At 40.6% G+C, this 25,086-nt stretch overlaps 1 protein-coding gene across 1 annotated transcript in view; it reads left to right on the top strand.

Moving 5' to 3' along the window:
• The window catches only part of dnah9 (dynein, axonemal, heavy chain 9), a 649,263-nt gene that overhangs the window by 81,709 nt on the left and 542,468 nt on the right, over positions 1 to 25,086 (top strand). Inside the window, exons 17-20 of the mRNA XM_072455799.1 lie at positions 684 to 877; positions 3,607 to 3,869; positions 5,785 to 5,946; positions 7,357 to 7,579. Coding sequence (XP_072311900.1) covers positions 684 to 877; positions 3,607 to 3,869; positions 5,785 to 5,946; positions 7,357 to 7,579 — 842 coding nt within the window. The remainder of the gene's footprint in view (positions 1 to 683; positions 878 to 3,606; positions 3,870 to 5,784; positions 5,947 to 7,356; positions 7,580 to 25,086) is intronic.

Raw genomic sequence — 25,086 nt, 5'->3', positions numbered from 1 at the left:
AGTATAAAGCTCTAAAGACACACCTCAGAGTGTTATAGAGCTCTAAAGACACACCTCAGAGTGTATAAAGCTCTAAAGACACAGCTCAGAGTGTATAAAGCTCTAAAGACACACCTCAGAGTGTATAAAGCTCTAAAGACACACCTCAGAGTGTTATAAAGCTCTAAAGACACACCTCAGAGTGTATGAAGCTCTAAAGACACACCTCAGAGTGTATAAAGCTCTAAAGACACATCTCAGAGTGTTATAAAGCTCTAAAGACACACCTCAGAGTGTTATAAAGCTCTAAAGACACACCTCAGAGTGTTATAAAGCTCTAAAGACACACCTCAGAGTGTATAAAGCTCTAAAGACACACCTCAGAGTGTATAAAGCTCTAAAAGAAACATTAATGATTTCACCTTACTCCCAAAAGGGCCAGAGTTTGTCCAGTTTAAATGTGTTATTTGAAACACAACAAACAAGACAGTGATGTCATATGAATGTTAAACTAATGAAAAATGTGTTCCTTGTGTGTCAGTTGTCGCTGCAGCTCTAGCGACTGATGTAGAACTGTAAATGTGTTGACCACAGGTATTATTCCACCAAACTAAGACATTATGACTGCTTACAGATTGCTACAGTTACATTGCATGATGAGGCCTAATTTAGAACAAACCTCTCCTTAAACCTTCTTTGTCCAGACCAGGACACCGTAGCTCCTCTGTTGGAGGTGCAGCTGGATCTCAATGTCCCTGACCTTGTCTTCAGTCCGTCTCTGGACTGCGGCGCTGGACAAAGCCTGGTGGAGCGGGTGGAGGGTCTCATCACTGACGTCTTCAGAATGTCCTCCCTGGTCCCTCGTGTAGCCCAGCACTGCTCTGTTCCTCATTACCAGGTACAGCTCCGTCACTACACACTAAATATAACACTAAACATGTCACTACAATTGTCACATTATATGTGGAAAATTAATTCTGTCTTCTTAACAAGACAGTGTTGGACGAGCAGTAGCTCAGGACATGTTTGGACGGCAGGACTTGGGCCTTTGTCGAGGAACAGAATCATCTTTATTGCCATTGTTTGTGAAGAATTCACAAACTAAGACTTTGCTTCTTACTTGAAACATATAATCATTATAATAATAAAACAAGTTTAGACTGCGCTAAATAAAATAAGGGCATGAAAAATGTAATATCTAACAAGAACTGTATGTACAACAGACAGTGTCCTGCGGGGGGCGACACAGAGACGACAGTGTCCTGCGGGGGGCGACACAGAGACGACAGAGTGTCCTGCGGGGGGCGACACAGAGACGACAGAGTGTCCTGCGGGGGGCGACACAGAGACGACAGAGTGTCCTGCGGGGGGCGACACAGAGACGACAGAGTGTCCTGCAGGGGGCGACACAGAGACGACAGAGTGTCCTGCGGGGGGCGTCACAGAGTGCACCGTGTCCTGCAGGGGGCGACACGGAAAAGACAGTGTCCTGCAGGGGACGACACAGAGCAGACGGTGTGTCCTGCAGGGGACGACACAGAGCAGACAGTGTGTCCTGCAGGGGACGACGCAGAGCAGACGGTGTGTCCTGCAGGGGACGACACAGAGACAACAGAGTGTCCTGCAGGGGGCGACACAGAGTGGACCGTGTCCTGCAGGGGGCGACACAGAAAAGACAGTGTCCTGCAGGGGGCGACACAGAGCGGACAGTGTCTTGCAGGGGGCGACACAGATAAGACAGTGTCCTGCAGGGGACGACACAGAGACAACAGAGTGTCCTGCAGGGGGCGACACAGAGTGGACCGTGTCCTGCAAGGGGCGACACAGAGTGGACCGTGTCCTGCAGGGGGCGACACAGAAAAGACAATGTCCTGCAGGGGGCGACACAGAGCGGACAGTGTCCTGCAGGGGACGACACAGAGCAGACGGTGTGTCCTGCAGGGGACGACACAGATCAGTGTCCTGCAGGGGGCGACACAGAGCGGACAGTGTCCTGCAGGGGACGACACAGAGCAGACAGTGTGTCCTGCAGGGGACGACGCAGAGCAGACGGTGTGTCCTGCAGGGGACGACACAGAGACAACAGAGTGTCCTGCAGGGGGCGACACAGAGTGGACCGTGTCCTGCAGGGGGCGACACAGAAAAGACAGTGTCCTGCAGGGGGCGACACAGAGCGGACAGTGTCTTGCAGGGGGCGACACAGATAAGACAGTGTCCTGCAGGGGACGACACAGAGACAACAGAGTGTCCTGCAGGGGGCGACACAGAGTGGACCGTGTCCTGCAAGGGGCGACACAGAGTGGACCGTGTCCTGCAGGGGGCGACACAGAAAAGACAATGTCCTGCAGGGGGCGACACAGAGCGGACAGTGTCCTGCAGGGGACGACACAGAGCAGACGGTGTGTCCTGCAGGGGACGACACAGATCAGTGTCCTGCAGGGGGCGACACAGAGCGGACAGTGTCCTGCAGGGGACGACGCAGAGCGGACAGTGTCCTGCAGGGGACGACGCAGAGCAGACGGTGTGTCCTGCAGGGGGCGACACAGAGCAGACAGTGTCCTGCAGGGGGCGACACAGAGCAGACAGTGTGTCCTGCAGGGGACGACACTCATGGTTCAGCATATACTTAGTACGTTCATAGTTTAGGACCCTCCTGTCCCTCACCGCCTCCTGAGTGCAGAACACAGGACGGAGCTGGACTTCTTTATGACCATGTCCATCCTCACAAGATGGTCAATAGTCAATGACAATAATAATGTTTACCAAGTTGACCAAGTTTGTCTTAGAGAATTTAAATTGCGTTGTTAAAATGTGTCTAACATCAAGTAATCTGGCCACAGTAATAAATACTTTTTTTATGTTTGGATTTAATGTAAAGATATTTCACCCTGGAGAGACGCAGAGACGACCAGAAAGGACTGTTTAGCAAGTTTTATTACATGGGTTATTTGGCGCTCAGACCCTGGCGGAAGACGTTGCGATCAAGGGCCCTCCATGATCTATTTGTATTAGACGTCTCCCCCCTGAGCCTGGAGACTGGTGGTGGTAGATGTGGAGAGGAGGTAGAGGATGAGAGGGATGCAGAGGAGGAGCTGGGGAGGTGGTGGGTCGCAGTATGGTTTGAAGCGGCCGAGCCATCTGCCTGAGGCTTAAATGCGACCGCCTGGGCGCTGATTGGGAGCAGGGAGGAGTCACTGAGAGCGTTGATTGGGGATGAGGAGCAGGTGCGGGGCCATGATGCAGACGTCCCCTAACCTTTCACCCTACTTCTTGGCTAGGAAAAACTGCATAACCTCTTTGGGATAAGCGCAGAAACCTGGAAGAGTCCATGGTGAAGGAGGGATTTGACTCTCACAGACGGACAGGTGGACGCCGCTTGAGTGCGATGATGGCGCTGGGGAGAAGGGTCCTGCCATGGTGGCCGACGCCCGGGCTGGGTGCGTTGATTGAGCTGGGGAGCAGGTGGCCTTGACGTAGATGGGTGGAGTTAGGTCTTCCAGGCTGAATTTACGCAGGCTTCATTTGAAATATACATTTCAATGTGTTTCAAAAGCCTTGAATCTGCCATCTTAGATTCAAGACACTTTTCACATTGAGCTTGGTTTCCTTGGTCTTCCTGTTGTCCAGGCGGACATGGAGGACATGGCCGACCTGCTGGACATGCGTGTGCAGCTGACCAGCCGTGTGCAGAGCGCGGTGGCAGCGTGCTGCGAGTACAGGAGCTCCCTGGAGCCCTACAGCTACCTGTATGTGGACGACCGCAGGGAGTTCATGAGGCAGTTTCTCCTGTACGGACATGTGCTGACCAGCCACGAGATGGAGATGTACTCGGACACCACCATCCCAGAGGCCCCGCCCACTCTGGACAGCTTCAGAGAGCAGGTGGACGGGTAAGAGACCGTCTCAATATCGCCTGGGTTAGTTACAGACAGTGGTGTAGTGTGTATATGTCTGTATATATGTATGTATGTATGTATGTGTGTGTGTGTGTGTATATATATAAACCCTTTCTCACCTTCTGTGGGTGGTCTCAATTTATCCCCCTTCAAGCTGAGGTCCTCCTCCAGAGGCCCCTGGGAGCTTGAGGGTTCTTCAGTATCTTTGCTGTTCCTGCACTTTTCTGGACTGAGATGTTCTGCTCAAGTCATTCCTCCAGTTTGGGGGTCATTCCTCCAGTTTAGGGGTCATTCCTCCAGTTTGGGGGTCATTCCTCCAGTTTGGGGGTCACTGCCCCGAGTGCTCCGGTCACTACGGGCACCACTGATACCTTCACGCTCCAGACCTTCTCCAGCTCCTTGGGATTTCTCTAGTTTCTCATGTTCCTTTTTTCCGGATGTTTCCATCCCATGATGTACTGCAATGTCCACCACCACAGCTCCTCTGACCCTTGAGACCACCACTATGTCCGGTTGGTTCTCCATTGCCATTCGGTCTGTCTGTATCTGGAAGTCCCAGAGGACCTTGGCTCGGTCGTTCTCCACCTTTGGAGGTGTTTCCACTTTGTCCTTGGGGTCTTCAGCTCGTGCTCTGCACAGATGTTTCTTACACTATGTCAGCTCCTGGTGATGGAGCTCCATGTGTGCTGTCCCTGCAGCATCTGCACCTGCAGTTATGTGCGGGATGGTCTCAGGGTCCCTTTGTACAGTCTACACCTTGGGGCTTGTCTGGTGTGGTAGATCAGGGCGTCTGTGCTTCAGACCGGCTCTTTCTAACCATTGGTAGGATTTCATGTGATGAGTTAACGCGATAATAACGGGTTTTAACTTGCCCAGCCCTAATGACGTGCGGTGAGGTTCAGGGCGAGTGAGGCACCAAAAAAAAATTTGGGACAAGCGGGAGTGGAACACACTTTCTCTTGTGTTCAGAGCCGTATCGCTCACATTAGGCTGTGTCCAATGAGTGATGTCAGCGTTTTTAGATCTATACCTCCGTCTAAAACAACCCGTTCAGCTCTGGAGCAGGTCTTTCTTTAGTTAGAACCTCTTGCTTTGCTTGAAAATCCAGATTTGTGAAACGTTTTAACTTGGAAATGTAATCGTCCAGATTCTACAAACACAATAGTAAGAAAGAAGATTGTGAAACCTGTCCACACACGAGCACCTGTCAGCACCTGTCCACACACGAGCACCTGTCAGCACCCGTCCACACACGAGCACCTGTCAGCACCTGTCCACACACGAGCACCTGTCAGCACCTGTCCACACACGAGCACCTGTCAGCACCTGTCCACACACGAGCACCTGTCAGCACCTGTCACACACGGCCAGGCTCAGGAGCGCGTCCATGCGGCGCATGTAATGAAGCCTCTCCTGAGTGAACTTTTACTGTGGTTTTATAATGAATCTGAGACTAAAACACGCTTCATAAATACACTTCATACATGATGGAGAATATGGAACCACTGAGCTCATGGTCAGAGGGTTTGATTTGTTCTAAACAGAGGGAGAGAGAGTGACACATCATTTTGCATTGCACCAGCTCTGTGTATGTGTGTGTGTGTGTGTGTGTGTGACATTCTTATTTGACACAATATTGTTCGATATTGGATTCAAAGGGAAAGTGGGTTTATAATACACACCAGATGACAAAATATTAATAATTTTTTATATTGTATTTTATTTAATTTTTTCCCCAAGATTGACAGGTGAGGCCCTGCCTCCCCTGCCGCCCCTGAATACACGTCCCTGTATATAATATATATGTGTCAGGGGCCCCGTCACGTGTGTCAGGGGCCCCGTCACGTGTGTCAGGGGCCCCGTCACGTGTGTCAGGGGCCCCGTCACGTGTGTCCGTCCTGTTGTGCAGGTATGAAAAGATCTTTGAGGAGATCCAGGGTCTGCAGCCGGTCCACGTGTTCCTCGGGTGGCTGAGAGTGGACGCTCGCTCCATGAAGACGACTCTGCTCAACATCGTGAAGAAGTGGAGCCTCATGTTCAAGCAGCACCTCATGGCCCACGTGACCCACAGGTCAACACATCTGCTGTAGTGAAATGACACATTACCTACTGCCCAGAGCGGCGATACATGAGCCCCAAATGTCCCCGAGACGGAGCGGGTCGTCCCTAAGTGCGCTGTCCCGGGGAGACGCTCGCACCCGTTTCCCTGTCTGCGCCGCAACAAATCCTTTCATCTCAAATACACATTTAAAAGAGTTTACCATATTTTCTCCAGCGCGTTTTGCCGTGACTAAGAGTGCACTCTTAGAAGCATCAGCCTCATAAACGCTACATCTACTGCGTCTCGTCTCGGGGATTAAAGGCCTCAGTCTCACATGAGCCACAAATCCTTTACATTGACAATTATCTCTGTTTTGGCCATATTTATGGTTGTTTATTTAGTTTGATCATTTTCAGTGATAAACATTATATTTGTGAAAAGTCAGTGGTGGAAATAGTGTAAATTATATTTCATATGTCTGTTATGTAATGTGGGAGGGGCCAGCAGAGGTTTAAAGGCTCATCTGGGTCACAGCAGAGGTCACGGGGGCGTGTGGTTGGAAAGAGACCTTTTGCACTTTTCACGGTGGGAGACACTATTAAAGCACCAAAAACTGAAATTGGCAGCTGAGCCTGAGTTGTTGGCGAAACCCGCCTCTCTTGTCCCTCAGCCCTCGCTCACTGTACAGTGCACTCACTCCTCACCACAGGTCATGTGACTCTGGCGCCTGGGTGAAGAAAAGTCTGCAAAAATTAGAACTTTATGAGCTAAGCGGCTAACGCTAACGACGGCTTAATTAAGAGTGGTTTATTCATAATAACAGTGCGTTTAAACAGCTGCTTCATTCATGTTGAGTCCAGTTAAAGACCTGTCGCTGTCCCACTCTTGCAGTGCATTGTTGTCTATACTGACCGCTCTAGTGACCAGCAGTGTTCTGAAGTACTTTCCAAGCTACATTGTGGGACATTTTAAGTGCACTACTTTTTCACCTGCTGGACATTTAGACAGCACAAAAAAATGTCCTGTGCCCTAAAGGGACAGGGTGGACTGTGAGGTGCAGCTCTGGGTCTCAGACATGAGGACATTGTCCTCTATTGTTAAGGCCAAATGTAAATATAAATATGATATTGTCAAATCTGGAAGGAATCATTTTTCTGAAACTAATTACATTTTATTACATTTGGATATGTTTCTGTTTGAAACATCCAGAATGTGTTGAATATTGTAAATGTATTTATGGAGAGACACTTCAAAATTAACTAGATAAAAAGTGATTTAATTGTGCTTGTACATGGCTTTTATTTTATGTGTTAAAGTAAGCAGAGATTGGAAATGATGTTCAAAAGTATTTGTTGGATGAGTGTGCCAGTTCCTGAGAGCTCTTTGTGGTAGTTTAAATATAAGGTGTAGTTGAATGTCAGGTCCGTGTGGTGTGTGCAGCCTGTCGGAGCTGGAGCAGTTCATCAGTGACACAGAGCAGGGCCTGGAGCGCCACGTGGACCAGGGAGACTACGGTGGCCTGCTCGGGGTCATGTCCCACCTGTTGTCCATCAAAGGTCGCCAGAGCACCACAGACGCCATGTTTGAGCCCATCCAGGAGACCATCGCCCTCCTGCGAGACTACGACCAGGACCTGCCTGATGTGGTCCACAAGCGGCTCCAGGTTCACTTACTACACTCATTATTATTAGAAAGACTCCAGAGAAAATAAAAAATTCAAGTAATAAAGAAATTAGAGTAAAAAAGAAATTAGAGTAAAAAAGAAATTCAAGAAAAAAGAAATTCAAGTAAAAAAGCCATGAAAAGCACCCAAAACTAAGTCACGGCACTGTTTACACACACCTCAAATTCCCTTCATTTTCAAATTAAGTCCAAATGTGATCTTTTCCATTGAGTGTTTGCACATTAGAATGTCAGTCCAGGCCTTGAGTGTACGAAAAGTATAACGGGTGTATGAAGGAGTATGACAGGCGTATAAAGGAGTATAACAGATGTTTAAAATAGAATAACAGGCGTTTAAAGAAGTATAACAGGCATATAAAGGTGTATAACAGGCTTATAAAGGTGTATAACAGGTGTTTGAAATAGAATAACAGGCGTATAAAGGAGTATAACAGGCGTTTAAAGTAGTATAACGGCGTATAAAGGTGTATAACAGGCTTATAAAGGTGTATAACAGGCGTTTGAAATAGAATAACAGGCGTATAAAGGAGTATAACAGGCGTTTAAAGTAGTATAACGGCATATAAAGGTGTATAACAGGCTTATAAAGGTGTATAACAGGCGTTTGAAATAGAATAACAGGCGTATAAAGGAGTATAACAGGCGTTTAAAGTAGTATAACGGCGTATAAAGGTGTATAACAGGCGTATAAAGGAGGATAACGGCGTATAAAGGTGTATAACAGGCGTATAAAGGAGTATAACAGGCGTATAAAGGAGTATAACAGGCTTATAAAGGTGTATAACAGGCGTTTGAAATAGAATAACAGGCGTATAAAGGAGTATAACAGGCGTTTAAAGTAGTATAACAGGCGTATAAAGGAGTATAACAGGCGTATAAAGGAGTATAACAGGCGTATAAAGGTGTATAACGGCGTATAAAGGTGTATAACAGGCGTATAAAGGAGTATAACAGGCGTATAAAGGAGTATAACAGGCGTTTAAAGGTGTATAACAGGCGTATAAAGGAGTATAACAGGCGTTTAAAGTAGTATAACAGGCGTATAAAGGAGTATAATAGGCGTGTAATGTAGATTAACAGGCGTATAAAGGAGTATAATGGCGTGTAAAGGTGTATAACGGCGTATAAAGGTGTATAACAGGCGTATTAAGGTGTATAACAGGCGTTTAAAGTAGTATAACAGATGTATAAAGGTGTATAATAGATGTTTAAAGTAGTATAAGAGGCGTATAAAGGTGTATAACAGACGTATAAAGGTGTATAACAGGCGTATAAAGGAGTATAACAGGCGTTTAAAGTAGTATAACAGGCGTATAAAGGTGTATAAAGGAGTATAACGGCGTATAAAGGAGTATAACAGGCGTATAAAGGTGTATAACAGGCGTATAAAGGAGTATAACAGACGTATAAAGGTGTATAACAGGCGCATAAAGGAGTATAACGGCGTATAAAGGAGTATAACAGGCGTATAAAGGTGTATAGCAGGCGTTTAAAGTAGTATAACAGGCGTATAAAGGTGTATAAAGGTGTATAACAGGCGTATAAAGGAGTAAAACAGGCATATAAAGGAGTATAACAGGCGTTTAAAGTAGTATAACAGGCGTATAAAGGAGTATAACGGCATATAAAGATGTATAACAGGCGTATAAAGGTGTATACAGGCGTTTAAAGTAGTATAACAGGCGTATAAAGGTGTATAACAGGCGTATAAAGGAGTATAACAGCGTTTAAAGTAGTATAACAGGCGTATAAAGGAGTATAAAGGCGTATAAAGGTGTATAATGGCGTATAAAGGTGTATAACAGGCGTATAAAGGAGTATAACAGGCGTATAAAGGTGTATAATGGCGTATAAAGGTGTATAACAGGCGTATAAAGGAGTATAACAGGCGTCTAAAGGTGTATAACAGGCATTTAAAGTAGTATAACAGGCGTATAAAGGTGTATAACAGGGGTATAAAGGAGTATAACGGCGTTTAAAGTAGTATAACAGGCGTATAAAGGAGCATAACAGGCGTTTAAAGTAGTATAACAGGCGTATAAAGGAGTATAACGGCGTATAAAGGTGTTTACAGGCGTTTAAAGTAGTATAACAGGCGTATAAAGGAGTATAACGGCGTATAAAGGTGTATACAGGCGTTTAAAGTAGTATAACAGGCGTATAAAGGTGTATAACAGGGGTATACAGGAGTATAACAGGCGTTTAAAGTAGTATAACAGGCGTATAAAGGAGTATAACAGGCGTTTAAAGTAGTATAACAGGCGTATAAAGGAGTATAACAGGCGTGTAATGTAGTATAACAGGCGTATAAAGGAGTATAACAGGCGTTTAAAGTAGTATAACAGGCGTATAAAGGTGTATAACGGCGTATAAAGGTGTATAACAGGCGTATAAAGGAGTATAACAGGCGTTTAAAGTAGTATAACAGGCGTATAAAGGAGTATAACAGGCGTGTAATGTAGTATAACAGGCGTATAAAGGAGTATAATGGCGTATAAAGGTGTATAACGGCGTATAAAGGTGTATAACAGGCGTATTAAGGTGTATAACAGGCGTTTAAAGTAGTATAACAGATGTATAAAGGTGTATAATAGATGTTTAAAGTAGTATAAGAGGCGTATAAAGGTGTATAACAGACGTTTAAAGTAGTATAACAGGCGTATAAAGGTGTATAACGGCGTATAAAGGAGTATAACGGCGTATAAAGGAGTATAACAGGCGTATAAAGGTGTATAGCAGGCGTTTAAAGTAGTATAACAGACGTATAAAGGTGTATAATAGGCGTTTAAAGTAGTATAAAGGTGTATAACAGGCGCATAAAGGAGTATAACAGGCGTGTAATGTAGTATAACAGGCGTATAAAGGAGTATAATGGCGTATAAAGGTGTATAACGGCGTAGAAAGGTGTATAACAGGCGTATAAAGGTGTATAGCAGGCGTATAAAGGAGTATAACAGGCGTATAAAGGTGTATAGCAGGCGTATAAAGGAGTATAACGGCGTTTAAAGTAGTATAACAGGCGTATAAAGGAGTATAAAGGCGTATAAAGGTGTATAACAGGCGTATAAAGGAGTATAACAGGCGTATAAAGGTGTATAACGGCGTATAAAGGTGTATAACAGGCGTATAAAGGAGTATAACAGGCGTCTAAAGGTGTATAACAGGCGTTTAAAGTAGTATGACAGGCGTATAAAGGAGTATAACAGGCGTATAAAGGTGTATAACGGCGTATAAAGGTGTATAACAGGCGTATAAAGGAGTATAATAGACGTATAAAGGAGTATAACAGGCGTTTAAAGTAGTATAACAGGCGTATAAAGGAGTATAACGGCGTATAAAGGTGTATACAGGCGTTTAAAGTAGTATAACAGGCGTATAAAGGAGTATAACGGCGTATAAAGGTGTATACAGGTGTTTAAAGTAGTATAACAGGCGTATAAAGGTGTATAACAGGGGTATACAGGAGTATAACAGGCGTTTAAAGTAGTATAACAGGCGTATAAAGGAGTATAACAGGCGTTTAAAGTAGTATAACAGGCGTATAAAGGAGTATAACAGGCGTGTAATGTAGTATAACAGGCGTATAAAGGAGTATAACAGGCGTTTAAAGTAGTATAACAGGCGTATAAAGGTGTATAACGGCGTATAAAGGTGTATAACAGGCGTATAAAGGAGTATAACAGGCGTTTAAAGTAGTATAACAGGCGTATAAAGGAGTATAACAGGCGTGTAATGTAGTATAACAGGCGTATAAAGGTGTATAACGGCGTATAAAGGTGTATAACAGGCGTATTAAGGTGTATAACAGGCGTTTAAAGTAGTATAAGAGGCGTATAAAGGTGTATAACAGACGTTTAAAGTAGTATAACAGGCGTATAAAGGTGTATAACGGCGTATAAAGGAGTATAACGGCGTATAAAAGAGTATAACAGGCGTATAAAGGTGTATAGCAGGCGTTTAAAGTAGTATAACAGACGTATAAAGGTGTATAATAGGCGTTTAAAGTAGTATAAAGGTGTATAACAGGCGCATAAAGGAGTATAACGGCGTATAAAGGAGTATAACAGGCGTATAAAGGTGTATAGCAGGCGTATAAAGGAGTAAAACAGACGTATAAAGGTTTATAACAGGCGTTTAAAGTAGTATAACAGGCATATAAAGGAGTATAACAGGCGTTTAAAGTAGTATAACAGGCGTATAAAGGAGTATAACGGCATATAAAGATGTATAACAGGCGTATAAAGGTGTATACAGGCGTTTAAAGTAGTATAACAGGCGTATAAAGGTGTATAACAGGCGTATAAAGGAGTATAACGGCGTTTAAAGTAGTATAACAGGCGTATAAAGGAGTATAAAGGTGTATAATGGCGTATAAAGGTGTATAACAGGCGTATAAAGGAGTATAACAGGCGTATAAAGGTGTATAATGGCGTATAAAGGTGTATAACAGGCGTATAAAGGAGTATAACAGGCGTCTAAAGGTGTATAACAGGCATTTAAAGTAGTATAACAGGCGTATAAAGGTGTATAACAGGCGTATAAAGGTGTATAACAGGCGTTTAAAGTAGTATAACAGGCGTATAAAGGTGTATAACAGGCGTATAAAGGAGTATAACGGCGTTTAAAGTAGTATAACAGGCGTATAAAGGAGTATAAAGGCGTATAAAGGCGTATAACAGGCGTATAAAGGAGTATAACAGGCGTATAAAGGTGTATAATGGCATATAAAGGTGTATAACAGGCGTATAAAGGAGTATAACAGGCGTCTAAAGGTGTATAACAGGCATTTAAAGTAGTATAACAGGCGTATAAAGGTGTATAACAGGCGTTTAAAGTAGTATGACAGGCGTATAAAGGAGTATAACAGGCGTATAAAGGTGTATAATGGCGTATAAAGGTGTATAACAGGCGTATAAAGGAGTATAATAGACGTATAAAGGAGCATAACAGGCGTTTAAAGTAGTATAACAGGCGTATAAAGGAGTATAACGGCGTATAAAGGTGTATACAGGCGTTTAAAGTAGTATAACAGGCGTATAAAGGAGTATAACGGCGTATAAAGGTGTATACAGGCGTTTAAAGTAGTATAACAGGCGTATAAAGGTGTATAACAGGGGTATACAGGAGTATAACAGGCGTTTAAAGTAGTATAACAGGCGTATAAAGGAGTATAACAGGCGTTTAAAGTAGTATAACAGGCGTATAAAGGAGTATAACAGGCGTGTAATGTAGTATAACAGGCGTATAAAGGAGTATAACAGGCGTTTAAAGTAGTATAACAGGCGTATAAAGGTGTATAACAGGCGTATAAAGGAGTATAACAGGCGTGTAATGTAGTATAACAGGCGTATAAAGGAGTATAATGGCGTATAAAGGTGTATAACGGCGTATAAAGGTGTATAACAGGCGTATTAAGGTGTATAACAGGCGTTTAAAGTAGTATAACAGATGTATAAAGGTGTATAATAGATGTTTAAAGTAGTATAAGAGGCGTATAAAGGTGTATAACAGACGTTTAAAGTAGTATAACAGGCGTATAAAGGTGTATAACGGCGTATAAAGGAGTATAACGGCGTATAAAGGAGTATAACAGGCGTATAAAGGTGTATAGCAGGCGTTTAAAGTAGTATAACAGACGTATAAAGGTGTATAATAGGCGTTTAAAGTAGTATAAAGGTGTATAACAGGCGCATAAAGGAGTATAACGGCGTATAAAGGAGTATAACAGGCGTATAAAGGTGTATAGCAGGCGTATAAAGGAGTATATTGGCGTTTAAAGTAGTATAACAGGCGTATAAAGGAGTATAAAGGCGTATAAAGGTGTATAACAGGCGTATAAAGGAGTATTACAGGCGTATAAAGGTGTATAACGGCGTATAAAGGTGTATAACAGGCGTATAAAGGAGTATAACAGGCGTCTAAAGGTGTATAACAGGCATTTAAAGTAGTATAACAGGCGTATAAAGGTGTATAACAGGCGTTTAAAGTAGTATGACAGGCGTATAAAGGAGTATAACAGGCGTATAAAGGTGTATAACGGCGTATAAAGGTGTATAACAGGCGTATAAAGGAGTATAATAGACGTATAAAGGAGCATAACAGGCGTTTAAAGTAGTATAACAGGCGTATAAAGGAGTATAACGGCGTATAAAGGTGTATACAGGCGTTTAAAGTAGTATAACAGGCGTATAAAGGAGTATAACGGCGTATAAAGGAGTATAACAGGCGTATAAAGGTGTATAGCAGGCGTTTAAAGTAGTATAACAGACGTATAAAGGTGTATAATAGGCGTTTAAAGTAGTATAAAGGTGTATAACAGGCGCATAAAGGAGTATAACGGCGTATAAAGGAGTATAACAGGCGTATAAAGGTGTATAGCAGGCGTATAAAGGAGTAAAACAGACGTATAAAGGTTTATAACAGGCGTTTAAAGTAGTATAACAGGCATATAAAGGAGTATAACAGGCGTTTAAAGTAGTATAACAGGCGTATAAAGGAGTATAACGGCATATAAAGATGTATAACAGGCGTATAAAGGTGTATACAGGCGTTTAAAGTAGTATAACAGGCGTATAAAGGTGTATAACAGGCGTATAAAGGAGTATAACGGCGTTTAAAGTAGTATAACAGGCGTATAAAGGAGTATAAAGGTGTATAATGGCGTATAAAGGTGTATAACAGGCGTATAAAGGAGTATAACAGGCGTATAAAGGTGTATAATGGCGTATAAAGGTGTATAACAGGCGTATAAAGGAGTATAACAGGCGTCTAAAGGTGTATAACAGGCATTTAAAGTAGTATAACAGGCGTATAAAGGTGTATAACAGGCGTATAAAGGTGTATAACAGGCGTTTAAAGTAGTATAACAGGCGTATAAAGGTGTATAACAGGCGTATAAAGGAGTATAACGGCGTTTAAAGTAGTATAACAGGCGTATAAAGGAGTATAAAGGCGTATAAAGGCGTATAACAGGCGTATAAAGGAGTATAACAGGCGTATAAAGGTGTATAATGGCATATAAAGGTGTATAACAGGCGTATAAAGGAGTATAACAGGCGTCTAAAGGTGTATAACAGGCATTTAAAGTAGTATAACAGGCGTATAAAGGTGTATAACAGGCGTTTAAAGTAGTATGACAGGCGTATAAAGGAGTATAACAGGCGTATAAAGGTGTATAATGGCGTATAAAGGTGTATAACAGGCGTATAAAGGAGTATAATAGACGTATAAAGGAGCATAACAGGCGTTTAAAGTAGTATAACAGGCGTATAAAGGAGTATAACGGCGTATAAAGGTGTATACAGGCGTTTAAAGTAGTATAACAGGCGTATAAAGGAGTATAACGGCGTATAAAGGTGTATACAGGCGTTTAAAGTAGTATAACAGGCGTATAAAGGTGTATAACAGGGGTATACAGGAGTATAACAGGCGTTTAAAGTAGTATAACAGGCGTATAAAGGAGTATAACAGGCGTTTAAAGTAGTATAACAGGCGTATAAAGGAGTATAACAGGCGTGTAATGTAGTATAACAGGCGTATAAAGGAGTATAACAGGCGTTTAAAGTAGTATAACAGGCGTATAAAGGTGTATAACAGGCGTATAAAGGAGTATAACAGGCGTGTAATGTAGTATAACAGGCGTATAAAGGAGTATAATGGCGTATAAAGGTGTATAACGGCGTATAAAGGTGTATAACAGGCGTATTAAGGTGTATAACAGGCGTTTAAAGTAGTATAACAGATGTATAAAGGTGTATAATAGATGTTTAAAGTAGTATAAGAGGCGTATAAAGGTGTATAACAGACGTTTAAAGTAGTATAACAGGCGTATAAAGGTGTATAACGGCGTATAAAGGAGTATAACGGCGTATAAAGGAGTATAACAGGCGTATAAAGGTGTATAGCAGGCGTTTAAAGTAGTATAACAGACGTATAAAGGTGTATAATAGGCGTTTAAAGTAGTATAAAGGTGTATAACAGGCGCATAAAGGAGTATAACGGCGTATAAAGGAGTATAACAGGCGTATAAAGGTGTATAGCAGGCGTATAAAGGAGTATATTGGCGTTTAAAGTAGTATAACAGGCGTATAAAGGAGTATAAAGGCGTATAAAGGTGTATAACAGGCGTATAAAGGAGTATTACAGGCGTATAAAGGTGTATAACGGCGTATAAAGGTGTATAACAGGCGTATAAAGGAGTATAACAGGCGTCTAAAGGTGTATAACAGGCATTTAAAGTAGTATAACAGGCGTATAAAGGTGTATAACAGGCGTTTAAAGTAGTATGACAGGCGTATAAAGGAGTATAACAGGCGTATAAAGGTGTATAACGGCGTATAAAGGTGTATAACAGGCGTATAAAGGAGTATAATAGACGTATAAAGGAGCATAACAGGCGTTTAAAGTAGTATAACAGGCGTATAAAGGAGTATAACGGCGTATAAAGGTGTATACAGGCGTTTAAAGTAGTATAACAGGCGTATAAAGGAGTATAACGGCGTATAAAGGTGTATACAGGCGTTTAAAGTAGTATAACAGGCGTATAAAGGTGTATAACAGGGGTATACAGGAGTATAACAGGCGTTTAAAGTAGTATAACAGGCGTATAAAGGAGTATAACAGGCGTTTAAAGTAGTATAACAGGCGTATAAAGGAGTATAACAGGCGTGTAATGTAGTATAACAGGCGTATAAAGGAGTATAACAGGCGTTTAAAGTAGTATAACAGGCGTATAAAGGTGTATAACGGCGTATAAAGGTGTATAACAGGCGTATAAAGGAGTATAACAGGCGTTTAAAGTAGTATAACAGGCGTATAAAGGAGTATAACAGGCGTGTAATGTAGTATAACAGGCGTATAAAGGAGTATAATGGCGTATAAAGGTGTATAACGGCGTATAAAGGTGTATAACAGGCGTATTAAGGTGTATAACAGGCGTTTAAAGTAGTATAACAGATGTATAAAGGTGTATAATAGATGTTTAAAGTAGTATAAGAGGCGTATAAAGGTGTATAACAGACGTTTAAAGTAGTATAACAGGCGTATAAAGGTGTATAACAGGCGTTTAAAGTAGTATAACAGGCGTATAAAGGTGTATAACAGGCGTATAAAGGAGTATAACGGCGTTTAAAGTAGTATAACAGGCGTATAAAGGAGTATAAAGGCGTATAAAGGTGTATAACAGGCGTATAAAGGAGTATAACAGGCGTATAAAGGTGTATAACGGCGTATAAAGGTGTATAACAGGCGTATAAAGGAGTATAACAGGCGTATAAAGGAGTATAACAGGCGTCTAAAGGTGTATAACAGGCATTTAAAGTAGTATAACAGGCGTATAAAGGTGTATAACAGGCGTTTAAAGTAGTATGACAGGCGTATAAAGGAGTATAACAGGCGTATAAAGGTGTATAACGGCGTATAAAGGTGTATAACAGGCGTATAAAGGAGTATAATAGACGTATAAAGGAGCATAACAGGCGTTTAAAGTAGTATAACAGGCGTATAAAGGAGTATAACGGCGTATAAAGGTGTATACAGGCGTTTAAAGTAGTATAACAGGCGTATAAAGGAGTATAACGGCGTATAAAGGTGTATACAGGCGTTTAAAGTAGTATAACAGGCGTATAAAGGTGTATAACAGGGGTATACAGGAGTATAACAGGCGTTTAAAGTAGTATAACAGGCGTATAAAGGAGTATAACAGGCGTTTAAAGTAGTATAACAGGCGTATAAAGGAGTATAACAGGCGTGTAATGTAGTATAACAGGCGTATAAAGGAGTATAACAGGCGTTTAAAGTAGTATAACAGGCGTATAAAGGTGTATAACAGGCGTATAAAGGAGTATAACAGGCGTGTAATGTAGTATAACAGGCGTATAAAGGAGTATAATGGCGTATAAAGGTGTATAACGGCGTATAAAGGTGTATAACAGGCGTATTAAGGTGTATAACAGGCGTTTAAAGTAGTATAACAGATGTATAAAGGTGTATAATAGATGTTTAAAGTAGTATAAGAGGCGTATAAAGGTGTATAACAGACGTTTAAAGTAGTATAACAGGCGTATAAAGGTGTATAACGGCGTATAAAGGAGTATAACGGCGTATAAAGGAGTATAACAGGCGTATAAAGGTGTATAGCAGGCGTTTAAAGTAGTATAACAGACGTATAAAGGTGTATAATAGGCGTTTAAAGTAGTATAAAGGTGTATAACAGGCGCATAAAGGAGTATAACGGCGTATAAAGGAGTATAACAGGCGTATAAAGGTGTATAGCAGGCGTATAAAGGAGTATAACGGCGTTTAAAGTAGTATAACAGGCGTATAAAGGAGTATAAAGGCGTATAAAGGTGTATAACAGGCGTATAAAGGAGTATTACAGGCGTATAAAGGTGTATAACGGCGTATAAAGGTGTATAACAGGCGTATAAAGGAGTATAACAGGCGTCTAAAGGTGTATAACAGGCATTTAAAGTAGTATAACAGGCGTATAAAGGTGTATAACAGGCATTTAAAGTAGTATGACAGGCGTATAAAGGAGTATAACAGGCGTATAAAGGTGTATAACGGCGTATAAAGGTGTATAACAGGCGTATAAAGGAGTATAATAGACGTATAAAGGAGCATAACAGGCGTTTAAAGTAGTATAACAGGCGTATAAAGGAGTATAACGGCGTATAAAGGTGTATACAGGCGTTTAAAGTAGTATAACAGGCGTATAAAGGAGTATAACGGCGTATAAAGGTGTATACAGGCGTTTAAAGTAGTATAACAGGCGTATAAAGGTGTATAACAGGGGTATACAGGAGTATAACAGGCGTTTAAAGTAGTATAACAGGCGTATAAAGGAGTATAACAGGCGTTTAAAGTAGTAAAACAGGCGTATAAAGGAGTATAACAGGCGTGTAATGTAGTATAACAGGCGTATAAAGGAGTATAACAGGCGTTTAAAGTAGTATAACAGGCGTATAAAGGTGTATAACGGCGTATAAAGGTGTATAACAGGCGTATAAAGGAGTATAACAGGCGTTTAAAGTAGTATAACAGGCGTATAAAGGAGTATAACAGGCGTGTAATGTAGTATAACAGGCGTATAAAGGAGTATAATGGCGTATAAAGGTGTATAACGGCGTATAAAGGTGTATAACAGGCGTATTAAGGTGTATAACAGGCGTTTAAAGTAGTATAACAGATGTATAAAGGTGTATAATAGATGTTTAAAGTAGTATAAGAGGCGTATAAAGGTGTATAACAGACGTTTAAAGTAGTATAACAGGCGTATAAAGGTGTATAACGGCGTATAAAGGAGTATAACGGCGTATAAAGGAGTATAACAGGCGTATAAAGGTGTATAGCAGGCGTTTAAAGTAGTATAACAGACGTATAAAGGTGTATAATAGGCGTTTAAAGTAGTATAAAGGTGTATAACAGGCGCATAAAGGAGTATAACGGCGTATAAAGGAGTATAACAGGCGTATAAAGGTGTATAGCAGGCGTATAAAGGAGTATAACGGCGTTTAAAGTAGTATAACAGGCGTATAAAGGAGTATAAAGGCGTATAAAGGTGTATAACAGGCGTATAAAGGAGTATTACAGGCGTATAAAGGTGTATAACGGCGTATAAAGGTGTATAACAGGCGTATAAAGGAGTATAACAGGCGTCTAAAGGTGTATAACAGGCATTTAAAGTAGTATAACAGGCGTATAAAGGTGTATAACAGGCGTTTAAAGTAGTATGACAGGCGTATAAAGGAGTATAACAGGCGTATAAAGGTGTATAACGGCGTATAAAGGTGTATAACAGGCGTATAAAGGAGTATAATAGACGTATAAAGGAGCATAACAGGCGTTTAAAGTAGTATAACAGGCGTATAAAGGTGTATAACAGGGGTATACAGGAGTATAACAGGCGTTTAAAGTAGTATAACAGGCGTATAAAGGAGTATAACGGCGTTTAAAGTAGTATAACAGGCGTATAAAGGAGTATAACAGGCGTGTAATGTAGTATAACAGGCGTATAAAGGAGTATAACAGGCGTTTAAAGTAGTATAACAGGCGTATAAAGGTGTATAACGGCGTATAAAGGTGTATAACAGGCGTATAAAGGAGTATAACAGGCGTTTAAAGTAGTATAACAGGCGTATAAAGGAGTATAACAGGCGTGTAATGTAGTATAACAGGCGTATAAAGGAGTATAATGGCGTATAAAGGTGTATAAAGGTGTATAACGGCGTATAAAGGTGTATAACAGGCGTATAAAGGAGTATAATAGACGTATAAAGGAGTATAACAGGCGTTTAAAGTAGTATAACCGGCGTATAAAGGAGTATAACGGCGTATAAAGGTGTATACAGGCGTTTAAAGTAGTATAACAGGCGTATAAAGGAGTATAACGGCGTATAAAGGTGTATACAGGTGTTTAAAGTAGTATAACAGGCGTATAAAGGTGTATAACAGGGGTATACAGGAGTATAACAGGCGTTTAAAGTAGTATAACAGGCATATAAAGGAGTATAACAGGCGTTTAAAGTAGTATAACAGGCGTATAAAGGAGTATAACAGGCGTGTAATGTAGTATAACAGGCGTATAAAGGAGTATAACAGGCGTTTAAAGTAGTATAACAGGCGTATAAAGGTGTATAACGGCGTATAAAGGTGTATAACAGGCGTATAAAGGAGTATAACAGGCGTTTAAAGTAGTATAACAGGCGTATAAAGGAGTATAACAGGCGTGTAATGTAGTATAACAGGCGTATAAAGGTGTATAACGGCGTATAAAGGTGTATAACAGGCGTATTAAGGTGTATAACAGGCGTTTAAAGTAGTATAACAGATGTATAAAGGTGTATAATAGATGTTTAAAGTAGTATAAGAGGCGTATAAAGGTGTATAACAGACGTTTAAAGTAGTATAACAGGCGTATAAAGGTGTATAACGGCGTATAAAGGAGTATAACGGCGTATAAAGGAGTATAACAGGCGTATAAAGGTGTATAGCAGGCGTTTAAAGTAGTATAACAGACGTATAAAGGTGTATAATAGGCGTTTAAAGTAGTATAAAGGTGTATAACAGGCGCATAAAGGAGTATAACGGCGTATAAAGGAGTATAACAGGCGTATAAAGGTGTATAGCAGGCGTATAAAGGAGTATAACGGCGTTTAAAGTAGTATAACAGGCGTATAAAGGAGTATAACGGCGTATAAAGGTGTATACAGGCGTTTAAAGTAGTATAACAGGCGTATAAAGGAGTATAATGGCGTATAAAGGTGTATACAGGCGTTTAAAGTAGTATAACAGGCGTATAAAGGTGTATAACAGGGGTATACAGGAGTATAACAGGCGTTTAAAGTAGTATAACAGGCGTATAAAGGAGTATAACGGCGTTTAAAGTAGTATAACAGGCGTATAAAGGAGTATAACAGGCGTGTAATGTAGTATAACAGGCGTATAAAGGAGTATAACAGGCGTTTAAAGTAGTATAACAGGCGTATAAAGGTGTATAACGGCGTATAAAGGTGTATAACAGGCGTATAAAGGAGTATAACAGGCGTTTAAAGTAGTATAACAGGCGTATAAAGGAGTATAACAGGCGTGTAATGTAGTATAACAGGCGTATAAAGGAGTATAATGGCGTATAAAGGTGTATAAAGGTGTATAACGGCGTATAAAGGTGTATAACAGGCGTATAAAGGAGTATAATAGACGTATAAAGGAGTATAACAGGCGTTTAAAGTAGTATAACAGGCGTATAAAGGAGTATAACGGCGTATAAAGGTGTATACAGGCGTTTAAAGTAGTATAACAGGCGTATAAAGGAGTATAACGGCGTATAAAGGTGTATACAGGTGTTTAAAGTAGTATAACAGGCGTATAAAGGTGTATAACAGGGGTATACAGGAGTATAACAGGCGTTTAAAGTAGTATAACAGGCGTATAAAGGAGTATAACAGGCGTTTAAAGTAGTATAACAGGCGTATAAAGGAGTATAACAGGCGTGTAATGTAGTATAACAGGCGTATAAAGGAGTATAACAGGCGTTTAAAGTAGTATAACAGGCGTATAAAGGTGTATAACGGCGTATAAAGGTGTATAACAGGCGTATAAAGGAGTATAACAGGCGTTTAAAGTAGTATAACAGGCGTATAAAGGAGTATAACAGGCGTGTAATGTAGTATAACAGGCGTATAAAGGTGTATAACGGCGTATAAAGGTGTATAACAGGCGTATTAAGGTGTATAACAGGCGTTTAAAGTAGTATAACAGATGTATAAAGGTGTATAATAGATGTTTAAAGTAGTATAAGAGGCGTATAAAGGTGTATAACAGACGTTTAAAGTAGTATAACAGGCGTATAAAGGTGTATAACGGCGTATAAAGGAGTATAACGGCGTATAAAGGAGTATAACAGGCGTATAAAGGTGTATAGCAGGCGTTTAAAGTAGTATAACAGACGTATAAAGGTGTATAATAGGCGTTTAAAGTAGTATAAAGGTGTATAACAGGCGCATAAAGGAGTATAACGGCGTATAAAGGAGTATAACAGGCGTATAAAGGTGTATAGCAGGCGTATAAAGGAGTAAAACAGACGTATAAAGGTTTATAACAGGCGTTTAAAGTAGTATAACAGGCATATAAAGGAGTATAACAGGCGTTTAAAGTAGTATAACAGGCGTATAAAGGAGTATAACGGCATATAAAGATGTATAACAGGCGTATAAAGGTGTATACAGGCGTTTAAAGTAGTATAACAGGCGTATAAAGGTGTATAACAGGCGTATAAAGGAGTATAACGGCGTTTAAAGTAGTATAACAGGCGTATAAAGGAGTATAAAGGTGTATAATGGCGTATAAAGGTGTATAACAGGCGTATAAAGGAGTATAACAGGCGTATAAAGGTGTATAACAGGCGTATAAAGGAGTATAACAGGCGTCTAAAGGTGTATAACAGGCATTTAAAGTAGTATAACAGGCGTATAAAGGTGTATAACAGGCGTTTAAAGGAGTATAACAGGCGTATAAAGGTGTATAATGGCGTATAAAGGTGTATAACAGGCGTATAAAGGAGTATAACAGGCGTCTAAAGGTGTATAACAGGCATTTAAAGTAGTATAACAGGCGTATAAAGGTGTATAACAGGCGTTTAAAGTAGTATAACAGGCGTATAAAGGTGTATAACAGGCGTATAAAGGAGTATAACGGCGTTTAAAGTAGTATAACAGGCGTATAAAGGAGTATAAAGGCGTATAAAGGCGTATAACAGGCGTATAAAGGAGTATAACAGGCGTATAAAGGTGTATAATGGCGTATAAAGGTGTATAACAGGCGTATAAAGGAGTATAACAGGCGTCTAAAGGTGTATAACAGGCATTTAAAGTAGTATAACAGGCGTATAAAGGTGTATAACAGGCGTTTAAAGTAGTATGACAGGCGTATAAAGGAGTATAACAGGCGTATAAAGGTGTATAATGGCGTATAAAGGTGTATAACAGGCGTATAAAGGAGTATAATAGACGTATAAAGGAGCATAACAGGCGTTTAAAGTAGTATAACAGGCGTATAAAGGAGTATAACGGCGTATAAAGGTGTATACAGGCGTTTAAAGTAGTATAACAGGCGTATAAAGGAGTATAACGGCGTATAAAGGTGTATACAGGCGTTTAAAGTAGTATAACAGGCGTATAAAGGTGTATAACAGGGGTATACAGGAGTATAACAGGCGTTTAAAGTAGTATAACAGGCGTATAAAGGAGTATAACAGGCGTTTAAAGTAGTATAACAGGCGTATAAAGGAGTATAACAGGCGTGTAATGTAGTATAACAGGCGTATAAAGGAGTATAACAGGCGTTTAAAGTAGTATAACAGGCGTATAAAGGTGTATAAGAGGCGTATAAAGGAGTATAACAGGCGTGTAATGTAGTATAACAGGCGTATAAAGGAGTATAATGGCGTATAAAGGTGTATAACGGCGTATAAAGGTGTATAACAGGCGTATTAAGGTGTATAACAGGCGTTTAAAGTAGTATAACAGATGTATAAAGGTGTATAATAGATGTTTAAAGTAGTATAAGAGGCGTATAAAGGTGTATAACAGACGTTTAAAGTAGTATAACAGGCGTATAAAGGTGTATAACGGCGTATAAAGGAGTATAACGGCGTATAAAGGAGTATAACAGGCGTATAAAGGTGTATAGCAGGCGTTTAAAGTAGTATAACAGACGTATAAAGGTGTATAATAGGTGTTTAAAGTAGTATAAAGGTGTATAACAGGCGCATAAAGGAGTATAACGGCGTATAAAGGAGTATAACAGGCGTATAAAGGTGTATAGCAGGCGTATAAAGGAGTATAACGGCGTTTAAAGTAGTATAACAGGCGTATAAAGGAGTATAAAGGCGTATAAAGGTGTATAACAGGCGTATAAAGGAGTATTACAGGCGTATAAAGGTGTATAACGGCGTATAAAGGTGTATAACAGGCGTATAAAGGAGTATAACAGGCGTCTAAAGGTGTATAACAGGCATTTAAAGTAGTATAACAGGCGTATAAAGGTGTATAACAGGCGTTTAAAGTAGTATGACAGGCGTATAAAGGAGTATAACAGGCGTATAAAGGTGTATAACGGCGTATAAAGGTGTATAACAGGCGTATAAAGGAGTATAATAGACGTATAAAGGAGCATAACAGGCGTTTAAAGTAGTATAACAGGCGTATAAAGGAGTATAACGGCGTATAAAGGTGTATACAGGCGTTTAAAGTAGTATAACAGGCGTATAAAGGAGTATAACGGCGTATAAAGGTGTATACAGGCGTTTAAAGTAGTATAACAGGCGTATAAAGGTGTATAACAGGGGTATACAGGAGTATAACAGGCGTTTAAAGTAGTATAACAGGCGTATAAAGGAGTATAACAGGCGTTTAAAGTAGTATAACAGGCGTATAAAGGAGTATAACAGGCGTGTAATGTAGTATAACAGGCGTATAAAGGAGTATAACAGGCGTTTAAAGTAGTATAACAGGCGTATAAAGGTGTATAACGGCGTATAAAGGTGTATAACAGGCGTATAAAGGAGTATAACAGGCGTTTAAAGTAGTATAACAGGCGTATAAAGGAGTATAACAGGCGTGTAATGTAGTATAACAGGCGTATAAAGGAGTATAATGGCGTATAAAGGTGTATAACGGCGTATAAAGGTGTATAACAGGCGTATTAAGGTGTATAACAGGCGTTTAAAGTAGTATAACAGATGTATAAAGGTGTATAATAGATGTTTAAAGTAGTATAAGAGGCGTATAAAGGTGTATAACAGACGTTTAAAGTAGTATAACAGGCGTATAAAGGTGTATAACAGGCGTTTAAAGTAGTATAACAGGCGTATAAAGGTGTATAACAGGCGTATAAAGGAGTATAACGGCGTTTAAAGTAGTATAACAGGCGTATAAAGGAGTATAAAGGCGTATAAAGGTGTATAACGGCGTATAAAGGTGTATAACA

Source organism: Eucyclogobius newberryi, unplaced genomic scaffold, assembly GCF_026437365.1.
Source record: "Eucyclogobius newberryi isolate DKJ021-1_F unplaced genomic scaffold, fEucNew1.0.hap1 SCAF_20, whole genome shotgun sequence".
Classification (NCBI taxonomy): Eukaryota; Metazoa; Chordata; class Actinopteri; order Gobiiformes; family Gobiidae; genus Eucyclogobius; species Eucyclogobius newberryi.
The sequence above is the reverse complement of the archived record's forward strand: the minus strand, read 5'-3'. Positions and strand labels throughout refer to the sequence as shown.